General features: G+C 32.4%; 5 protein-coding genes across 10 annotated transcripts in view; 3 read left to right on the top strand and 2 right to left on the bottom strand.

The window, feature by feature from the left end:
- Positions 1 to 3,159: 3,159 nt before the first annotated feature.
- On the top strand, positions 3,160 to 6,362 carry LOC108751928 (Golgi reassembly-stacking protein 2). The gene is made up of 7 exons (XM_018492416.1): positions 3,160 to 3,390; positions 4,083 to 4,163; positions 4,279 to 4,482; positions 4,561 to 4,778; positions 4,871 to 4,955; positions 5,185 to 5,488; positions 5,831 to 6,362. Exons 1-7 carry the CDS (start codon positions 3,328 to 3,330, stop codon positions 6,232 to 6,234), a joined length of 1,359 nt encoding a protein of 452 aa, XP_018347918.1. The 5' UTR covers positions 3,160 to 3,327; the 3' UTR covers positions 6,235 to 6,362.
- Positions 6,363 to 6,710: 348 nt separating this feature from the next.
- Positions 6,711 to 8,323, bottom strand: LOC108751945 (NADH dehydrogenase [ubiquinone] 1 beta subcomplex subunit 11, mitochondrial). 3 transcript variants are annotated; one of them, XM_018492442.1, is made up of 2 exons: positions 8,236 to 8,323; positions 6,711 to 7,491 (listed from the first exon to the last, which is right to left on the bottom strand). In XM_018492442.1, exon 2 carries the CDS (start codon positions 7,381 to 7,383, stop codon positions 6,949 to 6,951), a length of 435 nt encoding a protein of 144 aa, XP_018347944.1. In that variant the 5' UTR covers positions 7,384 to 7,491; positions 8,236 to 8,323; the 3' UTR covers positions 6,711 to 6,948. The 3 variants fall into 3 exon arrangements, with proteins under 3 accessions (XP_018347944.1, XP_018347945.1, XP_018347946.1); XM_018492443.1 differs by having other exon boundaries at positions 6,711 to 7,485; positions 8,236 to 8,249; XM_018492444.1 differs by lacking the exon at positions 8,236 to 8,323 and adding an exon at positions 8,095 to 8,108 and having other exon boundaries at positions 6,711 to 7,485.
- A 709-nt stretch (positions 8,324 to 9,032) lies between these two features.
- On the top strand, positions 9,033 to 12,035 carry LOC108751940 (probable kinetochore protein nuf2). The gene is made up of 9 exons (XM_018492436.1): positions 9,033 to 9,267; positions 9,589 to 9,788; positions 9,920 to 10,061; positions 10,534 to 10,742; positions 10,830 to 10,976; positions 11,073 to 11,308; positions 11,393 to 11,575; positions 11,703 to 11,865; positions 11,995 to 12,035. Exons 2-9 carry the CDS (start codon positions 9,600 to 9,602, stop codon positions 12,028 to 12,030), a joined length of 1,305 nt encoding a protein of 434 aa, XP_018347938.1. The 5' UTR covers positions 9,033 to 9,267; positions 9,589 to 9,599; the 3' UTR covers positions 12,031 to 12,035.
- A 3,129-nt stretch (positions 12,036 to 15,164) lies between these two features.
- LOC108752014 (apoptotic chromatin condensation inducer in the nucleus) lies at positions 15,165 to 21,592 on the top strand. Of its 3 annotated transcripts, XM_018492586.1 has the most exons (10): positions 15,165 to 15,324; positions 16,751 to 18,125; positions 18,327 to 18,411; positions 18,493 to 18,603; positions 18,689 to 18,887; positions 19,004 to 19,212; positions 19,292 to 19,513; positions 19,583 to 19,843; positions 20,472 to 20,622; positions 20,998 to 21,592. In XM_018492586.1, exons 2-9 carry the CDS (start codon positions 16,753 to 16,755, stop codon positions 20,589 to 20,591), a joined length of 2,580 nt encoding a protein of 859 aa, XP_018348088.1. In that variant the 5' UTR covers positions 15,165 to 15,324; positions 16,751 to 16,752; the 3' UTR covers positions 20,592 to 20,622; positions 20,998 to 21,592. The 3 variants fall into 3 exon arrangements, with proteins under 3 accessions (XP_018348088.1, XP_018348086.1, XP_018348087.1); XM_018492584.1 differs by lacking the exon at positions 20,998 to 21,592 and having other exon boundaries at positions 15,165 to 15,339; positions 20,472 to 20,682; XM_018492585.1 differs by lacking the exons at positions 15,165 to 15,324; positions 20,998 to 21,592 and adding an exon at positions 15,411 to 15,596 and having other exon boundaries at positions 20,472 to 20,682.
- An 86-nt stretch (positions 21,593 to 21,678) lies between these two features.
- LOC108752015 (transmembrane 9 superfamily member 2) overlaps positions 21,679 to 25,071 on the bottom strand; it is a 7,248-nt gene continuing 3,855 nt past the window's right edge. The window contains exons 9-15 of one of the 2 annotated variants that reach the window (XM_018492588.1): positions 24,202 to 24,346; positions 23,827 to 24,004; positions 23,544 to 23,703; positions 23,325 to 23,476; positions 23,154 to 23,265; positions 22,889 to 23,060; positions 21,679 to 22,797 (exon numbers count right to left, since the gene is read on the bottom strand). In XM_018492588.1, the coding sequence (XP_018348090.1) occupies positions 22,730 to 22,797; positions 22,889 to 23,060; positions 23,154 to 23,265; positions 23,325 to 23,476; positions 23,544 to 23,703; positions 23,827 to 24,004; positions 24,202 to 24,346 (987 nt within the window). In that variant the 3' untranslated portion in view covers positions 21,679 to 22,729. Of the gene's footprint in view, positions 22,798 to 22,888; positions 23,061 to 23,153; positions 23,266 to 23,324; positions 23,477 to 23,543; positions 23,704 to 23,826; positions 24,005 to 24,201; positions 24,359 to 25,071 lie in introns of both variants that reach the window. The other variant, XM_018492587.1, reaches the window with a different exon arrangement.

Raw genomic sequence — 25,071 nt, forward strand, 5'->3', positions numbered from 1 at the left:
ATAATAATAATAATAATAATAATAATAACAATGATATTAATGATTATAATAATAATATTCAACGCTTATATGGAATATAGCAGACATTCCAGGGACATATAACAGACATTTAATAGATGTCCACAAGCATCTTTAAAATGTCTTATTTAATGTAAAGAATACAACATATCAAAACTCGAATTTCAAATAAATGTTTATGATGTATATCAGAAATATTATATTAAACATATATAATATTGAATTTTGTAATTCAGTCTCAAGTATGTCTTTTGGATATCTTATAGATGTCCTACTGCAGCTATGCTAAAAAAAAAGGCAGAACGCCCTCAGACGGTCTTCGGACATTCAAGACATTAGGACATACAGGACATCTGAGGACATACAGCGGACGTCCAAAAGGACGTCCATGTGTTGTGTAGGTTGTGTTCCTAATATGAAATGCACCGAGAAATCGATAATAAAACGCGAAGTACACCAGCATTGCAATCAAAAAACTTCACGTGATTTATTTTGATGTCAAAAATGAGCGTTGAGCATGAAAAACCATCTTTACTTAAGACAATCTTGAAATAAGAACTATAAATTCCTTTGTCATTTGACTGTAGTAGGAGAATGTTCGACTGCAGTTGGTTGGTTCTTGCATTCTGACTCGAATCGAACCCTCGATGTAAACTAGGCCAATTAAGTGGAATCAAGATGATGGATGAGAATACCTACAGTGCGAGCAAAAAGTATTTGTACAAAAAAATTTGATGTAAAAAAAAGCTTTATTTATAGAAAATAAAGAAATTAATTAGCAATTTTATACAATGAATACATTCTGTTTTAAAATAAACGAACGAACTTCGCATGTATTTCTATCTCTGTATGATTTTGGAAGCTAAATTTCTCGTCTGTACAAATATTTTTTGAGTATTCAAACAATACAATTTTTAATTTTCACTTATTTTTTAGATGATATATTTCATATAATTAATACACATTATTTTGATATATATAATTTTAAGAAACATACAGTCTATTTTATATTTATGAATAAATTGTTAATTATTCAACAAGAAATAATCATTACTTAAACTTTGAATTGACAATTGGATCGTCAAATTGATGTTAAAATCATCGAATTTATATGGATTCGATCAATTTGGTGACTCATTTCTCGTTAGATAATATTTACTTTTTAAAAACAAAGTTTTTTTAAAAAATATTTTCTCTATACAAATACTTTTTGTATATATCATGATAAAAGGGATAACATAGTGTGCTCAGTTTGCAAGCATCTCTCTCTAAATCTCTGCCGTCTCTGTCTCTGAATGTTGCATAAGGGGAAAAGGCTGCCAACTGTGAAACATGGGGCGGTATTCATAGTTTGTTTTAATTTTAAAACTGTTTTAAATAATGTTTAAGCGTTTCTCTCTAAATTTTCGCCGTCTCTGTCTATAAATGTCGCATAAGGGAATGTTTATATTGGCTGTAACCACCTTATGCCGTAATCTGTAAAAATTGACCAATCACCTTCAAGTATTCCCTTTTTATCACCGAATGAGAGGAGAATACTTGGCTGTGATTAGTCAATTCTTACAGATTACAGCATACGGCATACGGTTAGACGGGAAGCACAGACTCTTGCATAATGCATAATATATAAGAAAATGAACCAATCAAAGTCCTTTATTTCTTTTCCTTTTATGAAATGAAGGATTCTGATTAATTTATGTCTCATGTTTTATGCGTTATGTAAGGCCGGAATCAGACTATGCATTGAGGATTGAGATTAAAGATTAAGGATTAAAATTTCACCAGAAGATAAAAAAGTTTTGGCTTTATTTGTTCTGATTGGTCAAACTTCAATCGTTTAATTTTCAATTTCATTCTTCAATGCTTTTGTGCTTCCAGCTTAAGCCGGGAACATATATTAAAAAACGTAAGGTCGTAAAACATAATTAGTAAGAAAATCGTAACATTGGATTCGTTACTGATTACCGTCTCTATTGTGATTGGCCAATTTTTACTACTTACGTGTTATGGTCTTACGTTCTCATATGTACCATGGGCTTTAGAGCCGTGACACAAACTTTTGCGTAACGCATAACACATAGTGCATAAGTGAATCAACCAATCAAAAGCTTTCTTTTCATTTAAGGAAAAGAAGAATTTGAATGATTCTCTTATGCACTATGCATTATGCATTATGCATGAGTTTGTGCTTCTCGTCTTAACGGTCAATATAAACACTCTTTTATGCGACATTCATAGACAGAGATGGCAGAAATTTAGATGAGAGAGACACTTGCAAACTGGGTACCTATCATGGAAAAAGTCAGAATGAATTCCGATCGGAATTATTCCGTTTTTCCTAGAGAATACAATGAAAATCTAGGGAGTAATTAAATAATTCTGATAGGAATTCATTCCAGGGAATCGATTCTGTATCTTGAAACAAAATGAAAATTACAAAAATAAGCTAATTTACTAGAATACTAATAATTTCATTGGTCAATACCTAGTAAATTTGCTCACTTTTGTAATTTTTACCTTGTTGAAGATATAGGATCGACCTTCTTATTTCATGATAGGTGCCTTGAGTACACCATGGCTGCAGTTGATTTGGATGCTCACGTGCTTTAAGTGTTTGTAATCACCATTCTGTTTTTATCATTTATTAGAATAAGTAAATATTAGAATGGACCTTAACGAAATGGGGTACGAGGGTCACAAATGGAGGGATCTAGCTCAGGGACGGGAACAGTAGCGGGATTTGGTATTTGCGGCAATGAGCTTTCGAGTTCCTAACGCCTAATAATAATAATAATAATAATTAGAATAAGTAAAATAAGAATAGAAGTACTGAAAGCATTGAAAACCGCAGGCTATGTTATCCTTTCCACCATACTACGAAATAAGGTGAAAATTACAAAAGAGTAAACAAATTCACTAGAATATTCATAATTTAATTGGTCAATATCTAGTTATCATTGCTCACTTTTGTAATTTTCACCTCATTTTAAAATACACAATCGAAACCCTAGTACTTTATATGCATTTGAAAAGCTCAAGATGGCTAAGTTCAGCCACGTTTTCTCATTGGTCAGCAAAAATACCTGCGCAATAGCATACCTTGTTATTTCCACCATGATTGTAGTTACGTTTTGGAACGCATTTCTGCAGGCTGCATGGCCGTCGTGACTTCGTCATTTGATTTGTGTTTCGACAGTCGTGCCACGTATTTTTGCTATTTGAGTCTCTCGTAAAGTCACACTTTCGACAATTGTTTTAATGTCTTTTACTTGTTTGTCTCGAGTAACCTAAGAAGCTCTCTCGACAGATATGGGGTCCTCTCACAGCGTGGAGATACCGGGAGGCGGTACAGAAGGTTACCATGTATTGAGGGTAAGGTGACCTGTCAAGAGTAACCACCCAAAGTATTGTTCACTTTTATAAAATTGTTTTCCTACAAATACTGCGGAGAACAATAAAATTTTTTGGAAGATATATCTGAACAACACTTACGTTTTTATAAAAAATTTAAGTTATTCTCTCTGACCCAATTCACAAAATTTAACATATTGATTGTGAGGAATGTCATTCGTGATTTGTCATCGTTTGACTTCATTATTTTATCTTGCAAAAGATATTCTAGATTTATTTAAATCATTTTTCAGTGATTCCGCGAGCATTTAAAAGCAAAATGAAAATATAAGATGTAACATTTACCATGTTTTTATTTAAGTATTTTTAAAAAATCTAAAACTATTAGTTTATCAGAATAAAGCCCATTTTTTTAGAATTGAATAATTTAATGTTAAATTGTATTTTATTTGTCCTTGTTATAAAAAAAATTAATAAGAAATCTAAAAATAAATAATATAAATATCACTTTTATAGTCTTATGGCTTATATTATATTCTAATTATAAGTTTATTATAATTGATCTCTCTCTTGATTAGTATGTAATTTATTAATTGCTAATGTAAAAGCTATAGTAAGAAAATAAATCTTTATTCTAAATATTAAAAATATATCTACTTCAATATACAAAAAAAATTATAATATTGACAAATATTCTGTATCTTTCTTGACAGGTTCAGGAAGGTTCTCCTGGACAGCAAGCAGGACTAGAAGCATTCTTTGATTTTATAGTGGCAATTGGCAATACTCGTCTGGTATGTTTGCTTGTAGTTTTTGTTGTAATAAAGTCAATAAAGATATATATTTTATACAATTACAATAATTATGTTACATCCCTATTTAAAAAAGCTACATATATATTCTTTTTAGGATCAAGATAATGATACCTTGAAGGAACTTCTAAAGGTTGGTGTAAATAAGGAATTAACAATCACAGTGTATAGTAGTAAAACACAATCTGTAAGGCGGACAAATATTGTGCCGAGTATGACATGGGGTGGACAGGGTTTATTAGGTGTCAGTATACGTTTCTGTTCATTTGAAGGTGCTAACGAAAATGTTTGGCATGTACTTGTGAGTGTAAAGTTCATATATAAATCTCAAATTAATTCTGTATAGCAAATTATAGTGAAAATATATTAATATTTGCAGGAAGTACATCCATCATCTCCTGCTGAACTAGCCGGTCTACGGCCGTTCACTGATTATATTATCGGAGCAGACTCTATTCTCCATGAAAGTGAGGATTTATTTACTTTAATAGAGGCGCATGAATCACGACCTCTCAAATTGTATGTATATAATACTAAAAATGATTCCTGTAGAGAAGTGACTATCACACCTAATAATACTTGGGGCGGAGAAGGAAGGTACATATTTTCTCGTACAGTACATCCAATAATTGAGATATTATTTTAGATTATAAGTATAGATATTAAATTCTTCTGGATTTATTTAATAGTTTGGGATGTGGAATCGGATATGGATATTTACACAGAATACCAATCAGAAGCGTACCAGAGCAGAAATCTGCTAATTCATATGTGGTAAAAAGTTGCATTACATAATGTTTTTGTATCAATATTTGAATAGTCTAAAAAAATGTATGCATGATTAACAGGATTATAATAGATAGCAGCTTCATAAATTCAGAAACTGCTACACTATATTATTACACTCATATCTACTGCACGCGTGCACGCACACACACACGCACATAAAACGAATAATAAATATTTTCATTTTAGAATATTTCTATGAATATTTCCTTTTCAGAATACTGTAATGCAAACTCAACCAGCAATGACTACTACCGTTACTGTGGCAGAAATCAATCCGATTGTCAGTACACCACCTGGATTAATTACGCCGAATTATACTGTTCCAATGGATAGCTCGATACAAAATTTAAAAACCGAACAGGAAACTATATCTGCTCAAAGTATACCTGCACCTGGATCAAAAATGCAAATGCAACCAGCAAATCAAGTCAATTTTACTGGTACTGTTGGTGGCTATACATCTGTCAGGTCAGGACCTCATATGTTTTCGAATCAGCCTACCACCAGTTTTACATCCAGTAAGCACAGATTTTATGTAATTTCTTAGTTTGTTATACATACGCACACACACATACACACATTTACATATTTGTATTGTTTAATTAAAAATTAAAAAATTTTTAATTTTTGAAAATTAAGAAAGAACTGTTGAAGATGATCTTTTTCAATACGTTAATTTGTAATAAATTGCTGAATGTTTCTTATGTTTCTACTGCAAATTTTGTTAAACATCAAAATCTTTGTGGAATTTTCAACAGAAAATAATGACAGATTTTATAGTATTTTATAGCGCTTATATAACTTCGTATATAACATTTAATTATTTAAATCGTTGCTAATTCACCTACTTAATTGTTTAGGCACTTGTCCAATAACTCCGAACATTCCTGGTATGCCAACTGTTACGGGATTACCATCAAACGTTATCCATTCTTATGAAGTTTCAACCGCACCGTCTGGACCGATTAATGCCCCAGAGCAACAGAGAGAGCAGAATTCTGTTCATAATACAACCACAATCAATGTCCCAGTATTGTCCAGAGAACAAAATCCTATTCCTAATATAAACACAACTGCTGGCTTTAATATAGCTCACGTTGTAACGACACCTATATCACTGCCAGGAATGCCACCTATCACAGTCACCGCCTCTCTCCCGCAAGACACTTCCTTCTATCCATCTGTTCTTCAACAGCAAAATCAATTACCACCCAGTATCAACACTACTACCGTTGCTCCGACAATGCCAACGTCCACACAGTAAGGAACTTTTAAAAATAAATGAAAGATATAATTTTCACTTTAATAAAGTATAATATTAAGCATACCAATTAAATAAAATTGAATCTTTTCTCTGTTCTAAACTATCAGAGACAAGAGAAAATGAGCCAGTAAGACTAAGAATGATATTTATAATTATTTTTTGGTAAACATTTTTTATTTATATATATGCATATATACAATATATATTAAATATACATTTGAATGTATATACATGTATACATGTATATATGATATAAACTTATTGTTCATCAAAGAAAGATTATAAATGCCTTCCTAAGTTTTATTTCTTTTCATAAATATTGAGAATGTGATGCGCATAATACATTTTTAATATGTACTAAAGAGAATAATAATGTAATATTGTATATAAATAAAATAATTGCAAAATCCTAATTATACATTGCATCATAAAAAATTGTCATATTAACTTTCTGTGTATTATCTATAATTTTAATTACAATAATTAGTATATGTGTTAATGAATATAAACACTTCTGTATCCAGACCATTTTCTCTTTTGAGGACTGCAAAACTGTGAGTTGTCTTTTTCCAAATTGATAAAGAATTTCAATCTGCACAAAAGCATGTTTATTACGTGCTACCTTAAATTAATATAACAAGTACTAGATGGCTATAGATAGGCAATAACAACACTCAAAGTTTAATTATTCTCAGTGTTATCCAGACATACTTTTTAAATGATAATCTCTGTATCACCTAGCTCTTCGTCAGTTGGCAGTATTATCTTCGACGGATCAATATAATTGGGACTAACGAGAGGGAGTCCATGTTCCTCTCTATAACGGATTTGCAGGTAAGCTTCTCGTTGTGCCCAATCCTTGCCTCTGATATCAGGTAAATAGGCCATGACAGTGCATCCAATCACAAAGACTATAGTTACACAGACAAACATAGTCTGGTGCAGAGCATGATGATCTTCTATTTCGCTCTTGTCACTGAAGCCATAACTCACCCACTTCCTCTTGACAGGCTTCGTTTCTTCCTTGATTCCATCGTAACGGTTCGGTGTCGTTGCTATCCTACGATATATCGTTGTTTCTTTGGGCGACATTAGAGTTAAGCCCCGACGCAAACTCTGCATGCAATTCATACGGAATAACGCTGCCATTGTTCAGTAAGTACGCTTATGTTCTGCTGTGAAATGATTGCCACGAGGAATTTAAGTATCAGTGTCGATCACGTTGTGTGAATATCAAATGAGCTGTATGTACTGAATCTAGAGAGAAGAAAATTAGATAATATTCAGTAATTATACAGTTTAGCCAACCATCTCAAAAATCAATAAAATTAGACTTATTTGATACGCATGAAATGAAAAAATCTGGCAGAAAAAAAAGTATTACTCTGCGACTATGCTGCTCCAAACAAAAAAAAAACATCCTATCCGCTTGGGGCCTAACCGCCTAGAAGTTGTAGCGTAGACAGTATCCGCTTGGAATATTTCTAACACATGAGGACAGTGGGCATAAGAATAGTCCTTTTAGAGCAGTCTTTTTACTGTCTAGGCTGCAACTTCTAGGTAGTTAGGTCTCAAGCAGATAGAATACGTTATTTTTTTTATTCGGGGCTATGTCACCCTGAACCAATAGGCACTAGACTTATATACTCCACTGTCTACATAACAGATTAATGATCGTGTTACATAGTAACACTTTAGTCAACTTTAACGCTCAATATTTCGCCTCGCAGATCAGTTCCAGGTTTCGTTCTGCCAGATTCTTTCATTTTAAAAATGCGTCGAATGAGCCTAATTTCAACGAAATCGGAGGTAGCTTTTCTAAAGAATTACCTCATTTTGTCCTGTGACAGATTTCCTAACCTCAATAGTTGTCAACTTTAACGCTTAATATCTTAATTCGTGGGACAGAGACTTTTTCTGCCAGAATCTTTCATTTCATCCAAAAACGCGTCAAATAAGTCTAACTTCATTGATTTTTGAAGTGTTAAATTGTATGATTACCTAATATTCCTTCTTTTTCTTCTTCTTCGTGCAAGTATATACACCATAGAGCTTATACTACTAGAGGGGGAATACGGACGTCGAGCTGTGAGCAAGACAGAGAGACAGAAGATGGTTGTTCCCTCCTTTGGTAAATTTTAGGTAAATCGGTAATTCGTGTATGTGATTGGGTAATCTTGTTACTTACTCAACAGATAAAATTTATCAAAAGATGAAACAACCGGCCCTAAGAGTTAAGACATAAGAGCGGAAGAACACCATTGCTGGGTGTCGGGTACTGATCGAAAACAGCACAATTTGACAGTTGATAATCCGATTTCGCGTTCGCGCCTTCTACATGAAACAGTTGCTCACATCAATTCACAGATTCATTACCCATCGAAAGTATCTGCAAATGGCGGCGTTTAAAGGAACTCGAAATCTGACCAATCAGGAATCATCGGTGCCCCTTATGACTTGACTCTTACTAAGGCGTGTTCAGATTCTCACTTGGGTGTTCTCCGGGTGTTACGTCATTCTTGTTTAACATTTGATAAATAACAAAAATGGAATGATATCTGGTTAGCACTCGGGTGGGAATGGACATAATCCTACAGGGACTCTACTCGAAATATATAGTACACGTAACGTATATACTATAGCATGTAGAGTAAAATCTTCCTCGGAGAGGAAGTTTTGGAACATAGTCTGAATATGAGCGACGAGCGACATTATGAACACATACCTTAACCTTTGTGTCGCCGTGTCGCGAAAGTTTCTAGGGTTATTACAATTGGAAAGCACCCACTATCAATATAGAGCTTTATTACTAGAATGACTCTACCGCACTCTAGATGACGCGGATTCAAATAATTTAGAACGTTATGTGACATTATGAATTTAAGTAAGATCTGTGAGACTACGTGAGATATCGCATTTTGCAATCGTCATATTTTGATAATACTGAGGAGGCGAGAAGATTTTGTGTTTTTTTCGAATCGCAGACAATCGCAGAAAACGTAAAAAAGGAGACTGAAAGAAGAAAAAGATAACGTAAGTGAATCATGCTAACATGAGGTGGGATAGCTAAACTATTTATTTTTTGAAAATATTTAGAAGTTTGAAACTGAAGGCAATTTCTTTTTAAGTAAATTGCGCAAATCTATTTAAATTGATAAAGAAAATATAGATACTATTTCACGTTACTTTTATTATCTCTATTATATCTGTATTTTTTATCTCGTAATCTTTTTTTCTTAAAATCAATCGATTTACAAGCAGCTGATTGCTCATGAGTTCTGTTTGCATTGCATGAAATCCCCAAATATTTTTGCACTTAAAATGAGATAGATATATATTTGGTTTTGAAAAAAGAGGAAGCGAAGATGTCGAGTGTAAAAAGTGTGAGCAACGCGAATAAATCTTCGGATGTCGAAATAATTCACTCTACTTTATTGGATGCTGCATTACCATCGACTATTGAAGATCTTAAAAATCCAAAGGCGGATTATGTCGTGAACTTGTTAACAACATTCTTAACACGTTTCGGCATTAATATGAGCTTGATTGATCAGGTAAGATTTCAAATTTCTTATATATGTATTACTTGTCACTATGTAATATAAATGAAATTGAAGTAACAAGATATTAATATTTGTTTTTATGTAGCTTTCTTATTATCATATCTTACAACAAAAATTTGCAGCCAATTCCAGAACAGCTCGGAGCTATGACATGTTTTGAAGATTCTGATGTTATAAATCTTATAAATTTATATATAGTTGTGACGCAGATATTCGATAAGATATTTTTACATGATTTTTGTCTTACCGATATTACTAGTCCAGGTACAAATATCTTAATTTAGAATCTTTTATAAGAACAAAGACCGTAGTATATTAATAATATATTATGGCCAGAGATGGGAACTATTTTTGTTATTATTACTTTCTATAATAATGATTTGGCAATAACACTATAGTTTGTTTATGGCAGTAACAATAGCTAACTACACAACTTGTCTTTATTATGTGTTATTTATTTTAAAAAAGTAATTATTTGCAATGCATTGATTTGCTACTTTAATTTGTTACAAGTAATGGGTTACTTTTTTCAATAAACAATCTGTAATAATGATAATTATATACTTTTCAAAAATAACTTCTTCCTAACCTTAGCTTTTAGTTTGTTCATATAAGTACCATCATAAAAAATTGCAATGTCATTATCAAATTATTATTATAAAAAGTAATAATAAAGGTAATGCTATTACTCATTACCAATCCCTGATATTGCTCATGTTACAAATGAATTTTGTAGGACAAAAGCGACTAAGAAAGCAAGCAAAATTTTTATCTAACTTTGTATTGTATGCAATGCATAAGAAGTCAGAATATAATGACAGAATGGATCAAATTCAGACTATATCTAAACTATTAGAAGATCTGAAAGAAAGAAAGACTTATGTTTCAGAATCTATTAATGCTAAAGTTATACATAAAGCAAATCAATTGTCTATGAAAGAAAAGGTTAAAAAATATATATAGTTATGAAGTATATATTAGATTTTAATTGATTTCTCAACTCTGCAATAAAAATATTGTACATATTTTTAGTTAGAAGATGACATAAAACATATGCAGTCAATAACAGAGAAACTCAATAAAAAGGAGATGGAATTTGAAATAATGAAAAGCGATGTTGATAAAGAAAATCAGAAAGCTAAGGAACTTTGTGGTTCTGTTAAGACGGCAGCGGGAAAGGTAAATATTTTTATTTAAATCTTGAATTTTTAAAGTAATCGTAACACTTTTATTTCCGTATTATAAGATTAATAAATTTTATAATGTAATTTTTAGCTGTCCAAGATGATAACTGAAGTACAATCAGAAGTTGTACATTCACCAAAAGTGTATCAATCCCGTTTAGATGAAATCGAAAAGCAACATAAGTTAAAAGAAGAAGAACGTAGTACAATGCAAGAAGCTATTCAAGAAAAGAAACAATCTATAAAACAAATTGAGGAAAAGCTAAATTTTGTCCAAAAAATAAGTGATGACTTTCGTACATTAGCAGATACATATAAAGAGCAAAAGTATTTTTTCATTTATATTTTAAATTTTATATTTTCAAATAGTTATTAATATATATTACATTTTTCTAATAATTTTTAATATAGAGACAAGAATACAAAAATAAAAAATATTATAAAAGAAATTGATTCATTGAATAATGTATGGAGCGAATCAAAAACTAAATTAGCAATGCACAAAGATAAAGTGGATACTGAAAAGAACGAATTACAAACCTACAATGAGGAAGATATGGTTTCAGTGTGCAATTTATATAGCCAATTATTGAGGTAATATTATATAAGTCTAAAATTAATTAATTTTTTAATTAAAATAAGGTTAACTTTGTTCATAATTTTTTAATTTTTTATATGTTGGTTAAAAAAATGTTAAATTGAAATTTAATAATTTTTGTAGTGAAAAAAAGATACAGAAAAATAAAATAGATAAAGCTCAAGATTGTTTGAACGAAAAATGTATGGAAAAGAATAAAATACAAGCAGATATTAAAAAAATTACGGAAGAAACTAGGATTTTTATCAACAGTTGTCAAAAGAGTTATGATAATGAAATTACTTATGTGAGTTACATTGGTGATTTTTATAGAAGTATTTATAATTCAATTACGCATATTAAATTATATTTTAAATTATAAATTAAAAAATGTGTTTCTTACAATATAAACTACATTATATGTAATCTATTTCAGGAATTTGAATTACGGAAAGCTTGGAAAGAAGAATAATTATAGAATCAATCTGTATTGTTTTTACTCTTGCTTTTGATTACAATGTAAGATATATCAAATTTTATAGTAAATATAATTTATGTATATTATTAAAGAAATATTTTACATAATAAGTTAAAAAAAATTTAGGAATATTCAATTTTTCTTAAAAAATAAATAAACTATGAGCAGCTGCTACTTCATTAAAAATCAATTAAATTTAAATTAAAAAAAGATTTTAAATTTGAAATCTACTTTTGAAAGGGCATTATTTTTTTATTTTGATTATTTTTACATGTAGAAAAAATTACGAATTGAAAGAAATGAAAAAATGCTATCCCAATTTGTAGGCTTATTATGTGCCTCAGAAAAAAAATGTGCAAAAATTTTGACTCTGGATGTAAAAGCTTTAAAAAATGATTTTCCTATTAAAATCATTTTTTAAAGATATTTCTTGTTATTATTCTTGTTAAGTTTTTTGTTACAGCATGTTATAGCATGTTAACTAACATCATTATAAGCCCATTCTGAATACGGGCCAATACATATAATATGCTTATACGTATGATATGATTAATTAATCAAAATAGTTTGGCGACATGATAATTATTTTTAAGAAATATTTTAAGTTTAATTCAATATGTAATTAATTCACAAAAGTCTTAATAAATTTTAAATACTTCAGAAATAATATTTAAATATATGCTTAATTCATAAACAATACTTAAACAATATTTAAATTTATTATATTATAGCATTGTTCGTTTTGTCTCTCGGAAGCTGCTCGGGGTCGCTCCGAATAAACCCAATGTACTTGAAATGTAGAATTGACTGTGTTCAGTAGAGAAAGCAACTTTGCAACTGTGTAAAATTCTTGAATATGATTGGTTTGTATATTTAGATCCAATGAGGATATCAGGGCGATCATATTGAAGAATTTTACAACAGTGCAAAGCTGTTTTCTTTGAACGCAGCCATTCACACTACGTATGACGTCTGACGTACGACGTTCGATATTTATCATAACGACTTACATTCAGTGACCTAGTTTCCACTGTTTAAACCGGATCAGAATGTAAGAATCAATCAACTACAGTCGAGTTATAGTCGAACAACAGAGAAAACCTCGATGGAAACTAAGTTATTGATAGATTTTATAGTCTTGCAAATGATGCTATTTTTAATACTTTTTTAAGTACTTTTGCGATACTGACATAAGTCGGTCGCGCTTCTTTGATAAATCTAGGGCCGGAATCCATAGTCCGTTCTTAATCTCTAAAAGAAAATTTTAAGCAATGTCTTAAGATGCTAATACGACTCTCTGATTGGCATCTCTTCATGACATCTCAAGCACTAGCTTAAGACCATCTTGAATCTTGAGCAACTATGGATTCCGCCTTAGCATTCTATAATGATCAAGTGGAACTAAAATGGCGGATGAGAATACCTACAGCTGGTTGCAATACTTTTTTTCGATGTATTTTGGAATGCAGCCTACTCACCGAACAATTGGTTCTTATTTGTGGATTCATGAATAAGAACCAATCGCTCGATAAGCAATGTTGCATTCCGAAACCCATCGAAAAATAAGTTGCAACCTTTCTGTGACCGGCTGTACATATCTATGGTCTGTTTTCTATTCCTGCACTAGACTGTTCTAGAACTCTCTCTTTCTCTCTTTAAACAAATATCAAAATATATTTATCTCACCTTAAGTTCCAAGAGTGTATACTAGTTCAGACACAGAAAATAGATCTCTAGTGTCTTATCTGAGGGTGCTGTCACATACGGCGTAACTTGCATAAAGGTGCGATTACATGGAGCGCGGAAATGCGAAAATGCGGAAACACGAGGGGAAGACAAAATTAATTAAACTTTATTAAATTTTCCGCGCGTTCTGTTCCGCTTTTTATCTCCTAATATTACATGGAGCACAATTCGAGTGGAAAAGCAGAACGGGAAATTATAAATTACTAATTTTTAACAAAATTTATTGATTAAAATGCTTGTATTCAATACATAAGCTGAAAAGGATATTAACAAAAATTGCAACGAATTAAGTGAATACAATTTTTTTTAATAAATATAAAAGTATTTGTTACTGCACCGTTCCTCTTTTCCGTGGAAATTGTGCTCCGTATAATATTAGGTAATCAAAATAGGCGGAACAAAACCCACGGAAACGCGGAAATCTAGTAAAGTTTAATTAATTTCATTTTCCGCGTTTCCGCTTTATGTAATGACATCCTTACGTATGATTGTATTATATTATAAGGGAAAATAAAACCTCATAGATAAAAATATATACTTCACATATTACAGCCCTTTCTAATAATATTTCTTTGCCAATTAATTGAAGCCATCTTTCACGTCTATCGCCAATTGGCACGCTAAATAAACGAAAGCCTCTTTCATTGCGGTTTTTGCAATTCTCAACACAGCAACAGGGCATTTTCGATGTTTTCTAACCAGGTGGTCGATTGTGGATTTTGAAAGAAGGTGAAAATTACAAAAATGAGCAAAGATTACTAGATATTGACTAATTAAATTATGAATATTCTAAGGAATTTGCTCAATTTTGTAATTTTCACCTCATTTGAAGATACGCAATCGATCCTCTGTTCTAAATTTACACTAGGGCTGCGTTCCATTTATTGCTTACAACGCTCGCGAGCATCGTTTGTCCTTGTTTAATATTTGATAAACGACAAGGATGAAATGATTCCACGACCATTGTGAACGATAAGTGGAACGCAGCCAAAGTCACAAACCAGCCTTTATTATCTAGTGACTTTATTCACGCGGAATCTAAATAAACGGAATTGTGAAAAATGAAACTTTCTGCTCAAATTAAGGCTTAAACACAATAGGTACAGGCAGTAGGCACAGGCAAACAGTGAATAATGGTATGTAAGTTCGATATTATATCCCAGAGTTCTGATTGAATAGCTCGTTATTCCCTGTTCCCTGTGCCTATTGTGTTTAAGCTTTTACATGATCGCCGTGTGAGTAATTTTACAATTGAAAGGCAGCCAATGAATCGAATTCACAAAATCGACTCTGGCGATTTGATTCTTGAATGCGAAAAAGGATCGATTCTCGATGTATTGAATCAGAATTTTTCACTAGTATCTTGTGTGTACGGTTTACAGTGTACGGACTACGGTGGCTCCCACGAACGGACGAGGAAAACTGTCGAACATCGTGTCGGGATCGCCGTTTCTTGTCGAGAATTCGTCATTTATGTCTTATCGAGACAATCGGCGAAAACCAGGCGTTTAATCGGATCTAAGGACGCAACGTAGCAGTCCAGTGAGTAATTTTCGACGTCGTTTTCGCTGTAGTCGCAACCACAGTCATCGTTAAGGATGACCCGCGCGCGAATTCGCATTGATAACCATAAATCGGAGTGTGTTAAATCGATCAATGAATTCGTCAGGGGCTCGGGGAGACCCGGACGCAATTGATCGTGATGTTGTGAGTACCGATTTGCGGAGAATCGACGAGACGATGATCTATTGATCCGATCGTATTTCTCCGCCAATCGACATTAGATCGCGTTGCGTGAAATAAATATGGAGGCGGTATGTAAGAGTGTGTGTAGGTATGTATGCATGTGTGTAGGTACGTGAGTATATGTGCGTATGTTTGACGCTTTGACGGATGAAAAAACAAAACTTTACTTACCATGTGCAATGACATTCTATATTTAGTTTGTAATAAGAAGTAACGTACTGATGGCTCATACACACACACACACACACACACACACACACACACACACATTCACCCACCCAAGCACACCACTCACATCATATATAAAACCACACACATATATACAGGGTATTTCAGAAATAGTTGACCAAATTTTAAGAGCATATTCCACTCATTGTAAGAATGAAAAAAATCATACAAACATGGGTTCGGAAATACTTCTTTTCCAAGTTATAAATATTTTTTAATTTTATACTTATATCTGTATTTTCTTTTATACTTATAATCTATATTTTCATTACAGAAATTGCTGGAAATGATTTCTTTCATATTATCGCTGTGTGCGAAAAAATACGAAATACTCCAAAAATTTTTAAACGTCTTTGACAATCCATGCAACGTCGATGCAAAGCATGCACTGATGCAGAAGGAAATCATTTCCAGCAATTTCTGTAATAAAAATATATATAAGTAAAGAAAATATATATAAAATAAGAAATAGATACAAATTTAAAATAAAATATAGATATAAGTATAAAATAAAATATAGGTATAAGTATAAAATAAAAAACTTAACTATAACTTAGAAAGGAAGCGTTTCTGAATCCATGTTTATATGACTTTTTTTCATCCTTACAATGAGTGGAATGTTTAAAGTTTGACCAACTATTTCTGAAACCCATTTTTGAACACCCATATATATGTGTGTGTATGTTTGTATGTCATGTATGATGTATGAGTGATGTGTGTGTAAATAAATAAATATAATTTAATAATAATGAGAGCTATACTGATAAAGTATATGTACAAAAATATTGATATAACTTTCAACATGTTTATATAATCACATATTATATAATTTAATATATAAGTGCATAAGTTATGTATGCAAAATTATGTATAACTAGTGTTTTCTTCTTCTTCTCTCTCTCTCTCTCTCTTTAGTTCTCAATTTATTGACAGTTAATTTATTTGTATTAAGTTATAGTTACATTATGTAATAGATTTTTGTGTTATTACTTAGGTATGAGACGTAAGAGTGAAAGAAACAAAACAAAGGGATCTCCAGAGAAGAAAGTCGAGAAACCAACAAGGAAGTCAACGCGTAGGCGTGGCAAGAGATCACCTTCTACTTCATCTGAGCAAGACCTTTTTATCGAGGATACGGCTAAGAATGTCATTCAACTTAAGGAGATTGAAAAGGAGACAAGTATGCAAACGCGCCTGCAGAGCAAGGAATTGGAGCAAATTCCACATGAGGAGAAGGTCTCCTCTAGTGATGTAAATATAAAGGTGGACTCACCCGAAAATGAGGACAATGGCGGCTCGGTATGGAAAGTAGCTAGAGCGGATGCATCACCTGGCGAGATACAAAAGTTGAAATTATGCAGGCAGCGCAACACATCAGAACCATCAGATACACCACCATCGAGTAGGATAAATGTCGTCATGTCAAGTAGCAAGTGGCAAGAAAGTGGTGAGGGAGTTGCAGAGGAGGCTGACTCGGCGGATGAGCAACTGGTTTCTTGTACAAGAACCCTCAGTAGCACTGAACAGCCGAACGATCCCTCCTCTTCATACCCAGGTCAGGACTCCAACGAAGAGGTAAGTGATAGCAAGGAGATCCTGCCTGAAACCACTTCAGCCAACTTGTTGTCTGACGATAAACCAAACATAGATCAGCATGGTGAATCAAATGAGGCAAATTTCACTGCCCAAGTAGTTGATATCGAACCTGGTAAGCCGGGTAGCATGACACCGTCTCCAGTGCCGGCTCCTAGCGCGAACGGTGAGGAGACTATCACCACTATCATCATTAAGGAAGCTAAACCTGCGGAAGACATCAGTGAAAAGCCAACGGAGACATTTATCAAAGAGACTAGCGTGGAAAATGTTCGTAAAGATATGAATAGCGAAGATGATGAGGAGGAGGAAGAGGAGGAGGAGGATAAAGCAAAAATGCATCGTCCGGTGGATTCATCATCTGATGACGAATCACGCTCTAAAAGAAGCAGAACAAGTAGTGATCGAACGTCGCCACGTGCGACTCGTAGAAAACATCGAAACAAATATAGAGATTCGTCTAATTCAGATACACCTGATTCCGAAGATGAACCTATTGACAAAAAGATCTCTGAATCTTGTGTGGAGGAGGAAGAGGAGGAGCAAGAGAGGAAACCAAGTACAGAATATTTACAAGAGAATGATAAGCAACAATCAGTGTCGCCGGAAAGAACAAATTCTCATTCAAATAATGTAGAAAAAATAGAGGTGGAACATAGTAAAACTATTGAAGATAAATTGGAAAAAGATACAACTGAAAAATTGGAACAATGTACACCGGCTAACACACAAGTGGTCGCTCACAAGCCTGTTAAAGTCAACTTGAAAAGATCATTGTAAGCATAAATGTTCTTACAATGAGTATCTTTTCTTGATAAAGTTTTATTTGTAAAAGAAATGTATAATAAATTACAAATATTAAAGGTTTTTTATGTATCATTATATTTGCAGAGTGATTCAGTTATTTTAAAATTTATAATAAATCAAAATATCAAGATGAGCTATAATTTAATTATGATGTTTTTATATGTTTTCAGCTCAACAAGAATATTATCTGAAAAGAATGAAATAAAAAGAGACGATGCTGATGCAAGCATCAATGAGTCCATTAGTCAAAATAAGGTATATAATATACTCTGCCTGAGTTAAAAGCATATTTATATTCTTTCATTTAGCATTATATTCGAATAATGTGTATTTCAGGAAAATGGCAATGAACAAGAACCAAAATGTGTGCCGAGGAAACGTCGATGGGGGATCGCACTTTCTACGGATACTGCGCCTTCATTTTCTATCTCTACCGATTCGCTTAAGGTTTTACTCCATTTACATATAGATGTATAATATATATATCATTATTCTTAAACATCAGAATTCACTAATAATAATAATGTGATAGGCATTGGTGCCAGGTGCAAAGCCATTATCCATCAACGAAGTTCGTCTCTCAAAAGACGATGATGAAGACAGAGATCGGCATAGAAGTAATGATAAACGGCACAATTCTAGTGACATTACATATGATAAGATAACAGATGAAAACTTGCAGAAAAATGGCGCTGCTAAAAAGGGCAATGGAAAAGTAGATAATCACATTGGTAAGTGTATATATAATCTGTTAGATAAACCAGATACTTTTTTAATGTAACTGTTAAATAATCTTGCAATTCCTCTTTTTCATATTTTTATAATATTCTTATTATTTCTAATGTAGTGACAAGGCGGAAGATATCAATAGTGAAGGAAATGCCGCATATAAAATCGCCAAGTCCACCAACATCTAAACCTACCAATATCCTTTTGATCAAGAATCTAGTTCGCCCTTTCACACTCAATCAGATCAAGGAACTTCTCTCACGTACTGGCACCATCGTAGAGAACGGATTCTGGATGGATCGAATTAAGTCTAAATGCATTGTCGAAGTATGATTATATAAATAAGGAATATTTTATAAAATTTGAGTCTTGAGTCAAATCTTTCACGATTATATTAATATTATAGTATTCCAATGAGGATCAGGCTTTTGAGACAAGGCAGGCACTTCACGGGATCTCTTGGCCTATGTCTAATCCAAAAAAGCTCCATGTGGAATACGCTACGAAGGAGGATATGGAGACTGCCCGGGAATCGTCCAAGGAACAACCGGTTGCTCGCAAAACTGAGCCACTCTCGTCAGATTCGTGGCAACAAGATTGGAGTCGCGACGAAAAGACTAATACCAAGGTAAATTGCATGTTTTCTTAGATTTGAGTATTTTCGATCACCTTAATGATACTTACATCTACATATTAGGTGACCGTGGTGAGAGAATGGGATTTAGGCAAAGAGGACGGCCAGCAACACATCAGGGAGAAGGAGCGTGAGAAAAAGGAGCATGATAAAAAGCGACGAGTGAGAAGTCGCAGTCCAATATTGGACGCACATCTATCGGCACCGGCTCGCAAATTCAAGAAGAAGGAGGATGATCCGCCACCGGCAAAGCTTTTGGATGATCTCTTTAGGAAGACAAAGGCGACACCTTGCATATATTGGTTGCCGCTTACGAATGAGCAGGTAGGTGAATTTTACAAATAACAGCTATATGTTAGCATTTCATCCTTCTGAGATATTTATATAGGAAAAGATTGTTAACAAAATAAAATACGCCAAGAAAGGATTTGTTTATAATTTCGAAAAGAATTTCTAATTTTTTTATTTTGTCGAGATATTTATATATAGAAAAAAAAAAATATATATATATATGCGCGTGTATATATTTATATACAAGGTGTTCTATTTGAAGCTTCGGATGCAATTATATTCCAAATTCCAAACTATTGTTACTCTAAAAAGTATTTTATTAAGATTTACTTTGTTTCGAAGAGGATAACATGAATAAATAAGTGTGACTGGATAAATAATAAATAAGTACAAAAATAAAAACTATGTATTTCTTTTTTTTGAAATTTTTTTTTCTCCAAAACAAAGCAAAAACGAGCATATTTCTAAAGGACTTTCGGGACACCTTGTGTATATAGATTTATTGCCAATCTACTTATTTGTTTTACAATCTATATATATGTATACACATATATAGATATGATATATATATATATATATATATGCATACACACATATAAATTGTAAAACAAATAAGTGAATTGGTAATAAATGTTTTTATGTGGAAATATTGTGTGTGTAGATAGTCGTGAAAGAGGAGATGCGACGGCAACATATGGCGGAACACGCGCGCAGATTAGAAGAGATGAGACGTGCCGATAGAAATAGGGACAACCGACGTCGACGTACTCCGAGAAAATAGAGATCAGCGTATATCATCAGCAACATTAAATGTATTCCTCCCTTTTCCTGATCCCCTTTTGTCCTGAATTTAATTTTCCTTCATTCCATTTCATTCAGTTTTTTAATTCACAATTTTGTTTCTTGTTATTGATCTATATTGTTTATTAGACACATTTTTTTTGGAATTATTCAGAAGAATATCTGAAATTTTATGTTTCGATATTTGTTCATATTTTGATCTATTTTCTTTTTCTGCATTTCCTTTTATGTTATCTTTTTAATCTTTGATCTCTCTACTTTCCGTAAATTTAATTTCAGATATTCAATGCATGACTATTAAATATCCTTTCAACTCCTTGTTCCCTTTCCTCGAAAATCAGAATTAAACCATACTTCTTACAGGTCAACATTTATTTATCCCACAGAGAGCCAATAACTGTAGACGTGATAGTGGTTCTGTATTTGCGTCAACCGTTCATGGCAGATAATACCAATTCACTCGCATGTTGAAATGCAGCATCCACGGAATAATTTTACAACGTGGGAACCTCTTTGAAGAAAATAGATGAGACATTATCGAATGTGGAATAGACTTGACATTCATGAGAATATCGTTTATTTCTTCGCTCTTTTTTCTTGTTTTCCTTTTTTACGAATCGAACTCTGACACAAATATGATCGAATGGAGGAATAAAATCGTATGACACATATAGTTTGGATGGAAAACACTGTCGCTCGAAACGCAGAAAAGCATTTCTATGAAGACATTGTTGGACATTATTGATGGATAAAAGACGAACTTTGTTTCTGCGTTAAATATTTTTCAAGGTCTGCTTTGGTTGCGCCGAGCTCAACAATTGCCAATCATTCGACTTTGATAGCAACTACATCAGGAAGCGTCGCGTCAGTGTTAACCATTAATGTAGACTAGGGCAGGGTGAAGACATGTCTGTAAATATAACCCATATTTCATGGGGTGTGACATGTAAAATTATTAATAAATCCTAAAAATGATGAAAACACGCTTTTGTGTAAGCGTATACATAGGTACATTTATCGTTTTCTTTTTATAATACACTTATTGGAGAATTTGTTACTCACCTATGACGAAAAATTAAGAACAATGATGAGTAAATACATTTATGCTTAAAATAAATAATCGCCTATGTTATTGTCGTTATTTAATTTGCTGTACAATCATAGAACTGCATTTAATAAATTAGTAGTGAAATATCGCGCAAAATAGAATATGATCGTTTAAATTTATTGCAAATGTGCATATAACTCATTTGATTGTTTTATTTGTATCAGTAATAATATTATCAACGCTAACATTGTAGGTACTTTAGTTTACAAAATCCGAATATGTGCATATATTGACTGTTCACATGTCACGATTATGATTATGCTTGTTATTTATTTGGTAGAGTGAAAAAAAGACACAAAATTGTTCAATTGTCAAGTTAGTCAATTTCTCAATTTGTACATTTTTATTACTTATATATTTAATTTATAATTTAAAAAACATAGATGACACGTGCGTTTCGCAATTAGAATCGAATTGTACTTTTATGTCATTATGCACGCGTTTTTCGTTTTATTAAAAATTCCTTTTCTAATGCCAATAATAAATAAATGAATAAACAATAAGTAATTTGACCAGAATCGATTTCATGTGATACATTGAAGATTCAATCTGAAACGTATCATGGTTGCATGCCACATAATGCTTTTGCGAAATGAAGCATTTTGAGAGTAAAGGAAAAAAATAAAAGACGCTTATGCAGATTTTCGCAAACATCTAAAACATACATCGTTTAATATGCATTATGTATGTTAGACGCTTATCCGAGAAAATACTTTTCGAAGAATGTCAGATAGTCGATAACTATATCGACGTCCACTCTTTGAAAACTAAACCTTTTTCGCGTTAATAAAATAAACTATTTATTATTTATGATGATACTTGCAACGATGTATCTCAACAATAACGACGTGAAGATGCGCTATTATTTGCTTATTATCATATGGATTTTTCTCCTTTATCTTTTTAACGCGGGTTTACACAATATCGACTATCGCTCATTCTCATTACGATCTGTTTCACTCATCATATTACATTCATCATACAAGCATTGTTCTCATCATCAGTTTTATTTAATCAACCTTCACAACACTATAAATCTTGCGCACGAACCAAAAACAGGCAAAGAAACCAATGGAACCTGAAAGAAAATGAATTTTATTTTTTAAACGTCAATGATAACTATGTGGCATTTAACAAAAATTTAAGCTAAACACATAACGAATACTCACCTGTCAAAAGGAAGAATAAGTAAACCATAATAAATGTATATCCAAAATACAGGAACGTAGAGGTGGCACCTTCAATTTCTAACTTAGTGACAAAGAAATGTATACAATAGATTAACAAATAGACAGCAGTAAAGCCAGATGTAAGAAAGCTGCGCCACCACCAATGATAATCCTACAAAGAAATTATTAATATAACGATGTTTTATACACACACACACACACACACACAAATACACAAGCATGATTTTCTGTAGTCTGTATTTACCTCAGCGCAAAGATGGAAATAACAGAGCAGAATTGTCGTTTCGGAACACGTGATGACGAGTATAAGAAAAACCAAGAAGAGAAATCCGAACATGTAATATACTTGGCTTGACCTAGTAAAAATGACTCGTAAGAACATTTATTAATAAGAATATTAATATGCAATACTTACCAAAGAGAATTAAGTATGAAGAATAATTGAATAAATATGCAACCGAATGGCAGGACACCACCCATGATGACTCCAGGTATTGGTTGTGTGTAAAAATTCTGCTCTGGTATTTGCCGAGGAATTTGATTTGTTCGTACCGGGTGCTCCAAAGCCTGCGGCATTATCTCAATTATTTACAAACACACATACTATACTAAAATAATATTAATTTATAATTACCCTTTTTTTGAAACCAAAATAAGCACCAATAAATGTTAACGGTACGGATACTCCAAACCACAATGCCAGAAGCGCGATTAAAGTACTGAAAGGTACTGCGGCCGAACTTCCGTTTGCCCAAAATATCAGATTCATTATGAAGAATAAACTGAATACAATTCTGTAAAAAATTAAATAAATTTTTATATCGTACATTTACATCAAACACAAATGATTGACATTCGTAAAAACTAATTTATTTTTAAAGGAACAGAATTAACTCTAAGAAAATAATAAGTCTTACCCGGGACTAAGCATAGATGTGAGTAACACGTTGGACTTCCATTTCTCTCCTCCGAAACTTTTATATATTCGAGCGGCCACGTATCCCGCAGTGGTTCCCAGACAAACGTATAATACCATCGCACAAGTCATTAATGCACCTCTATTAGCAGGCGAAAGGAAACCCAGACAAGCGAATGCTATAGCATTGATTAAAATTAAAAATAACATTTATAACTTATTATTTAAAATAAAAGAAAAAATATTTAATAAGTTTTTAATGTTTATATAGATTCAATTAATCTTGAATAAATATTAATTTCAAATTTAATTTAATAAATTTGATGAGAAAGCGTAAAGAAGAGAAGGGAGGGGGAGAGAGAGAGAGTGTTTTTACCTAGTGTAACCAGCGTCATGAAGACCACTTGAATACCGGATCCTAGCAAAACCGAAAGCAACATCCCTTTACGCGGAGGGCGGAACACATCGCCGTGTACCAATTTCCATCCAAATTCCTCTTGTGCATCTTCTCCTGATTCTATCTGGAAGTAGGCCTGCGTTATCGCAACACAGACAAACGGATATCACAATTTTGTAAAAGTGAAGAAAACATTTGGTTACCTTCACCTTTTCATGAAATATATATTGTTTTACAAAATCTTAATTTTGCGCTTATGAATTAATTTTTCAATTAATCATTCAAAGCATTTTTTTAAGTAAAAGGTTAGTATTTAACCCTAATTATACACACTGGGGTCCCAGAAACCTCAGTGCAAATTGCTAAATCGAAATTTTTTAGTGTTTCTAAACTTTTCTTTTTCTTTGAACCTATATATCTCGAAGTTCCTTAATTCCATTTTTTTACGTATTATGGACTTGTTTCTTAATCAATTCTTCATTGTGGGATCCCAAGGACCTGAGTGTATATATCAAGGATAGAAAAAGTGTGTATAGCTAAGATTAAGTTAGTTTTTTTTTAATTTTAAGACACATTAATTAACAGGAACTTCTCAATATCTTCTTAAAACTTTATTAAATTTAATCTTGAAATTTTGTATAGACGAAGTTTCCAAAAATAAAAATAAAAGCCATTTTGGCTTCACTGTAATTGAATAAAAAAGATATAAATGGCTATTTTTATTATATCGTTCAGTTGTTAAATATCGTGAAATTATCGGAGATGATAACAATTCTCAGTCAGATATACATTTCTCAGTTATTATACATTTATTTTAAAAGAAAATAGATATAGCAATTGTAGATAATA

This window comes from Trachymyrmex septentrionalis, unplaced genomic scaffold (genome assembly GCF_001594115.1).
Source record: "Trachymyrmex septentrionalis isolate Tsep2-gDNA-1 unplaced genomic scaffold, Tsep1.0 scaffold53, whole genome shotgun sequence".
Lineage (NCBI taxonomy): Eukaryota > Metazoa > Arthropoda > Insecta > Hymenoptera > Formicidae > Trachymyrmex > Trachymyrmex septentrionalis.

Bases quoted from the DNA above. Each gene is read 5' to 3' on its own strand.
- LOC108751928 (XM_018492416.1), top strand. From the start codon at position 3,328: ATGGGGTCCTCTCACAGCGTGGAGATACCGGGAGGCGGTACAGAAGGT. The intron at 3,391-4,082 runs GTAAGGTGACCT...CTTTCTTGACAG, and splicing joins AAGGTTACCATGTATTGAGG to GTTCAGGAAGGTTCTCCTGG. The intron at 5,489-5,830 runs GTAAGCACAGAT...TTAATTGTTTAG, and splicing joins TACCACCAGTTTTACATCCA to GCACTTGTCCAATAACTCCG.
- LOC108751945 (XM_018492442.1), bottom strand. From the start codon at position 7,383: ATGGCAGCGTTATTCCGTATGAATTGCATGCAGAGTTTGCGTCGGGGC.
- LOC108751940 (XM_018492436.1), top strand. From the start codon at position 9,600: ATGTCGAGTGTAAAAAGTGTGAGCAACGCGAATAAATCTTCGGATGTC. The intron at 10,743-10,829 runs GTTAAAAAATAT...ACATATTTTTAG, and splicing joins AATTGTCTATGAAAGAAAAG to TTAGAAGATGACATAAAACA. The intron at 11,309-11,392 runs GTATTTTTTCAT...TTTTTAATATAG, and splicing joins GATACATATAAAGAGCAAAA to AGACAAGAATACAAAAATAA.
- LOC108752014 (XM_018492586.1), top strand. From the start codon at position 16,753: ATGAGACGTAAGAGTGAAAGAAACAAAACAAAGGGATCTCCAGAGAAG. The intron at 18,126-18,326 runs GTAAGCATAAAT...ATATGTTTTCAG, and splicing joins GTCAACTTGAAAAGATCATT to CTCAACAAGAATATTATCTG. The intron at 18,888-19,003 runs GTAAGTGTATAT...TTTCTAATGTAG, and splicing joins AAAAGTAGATAATCACATTG to TGACAAGGCGGAAGATATCA.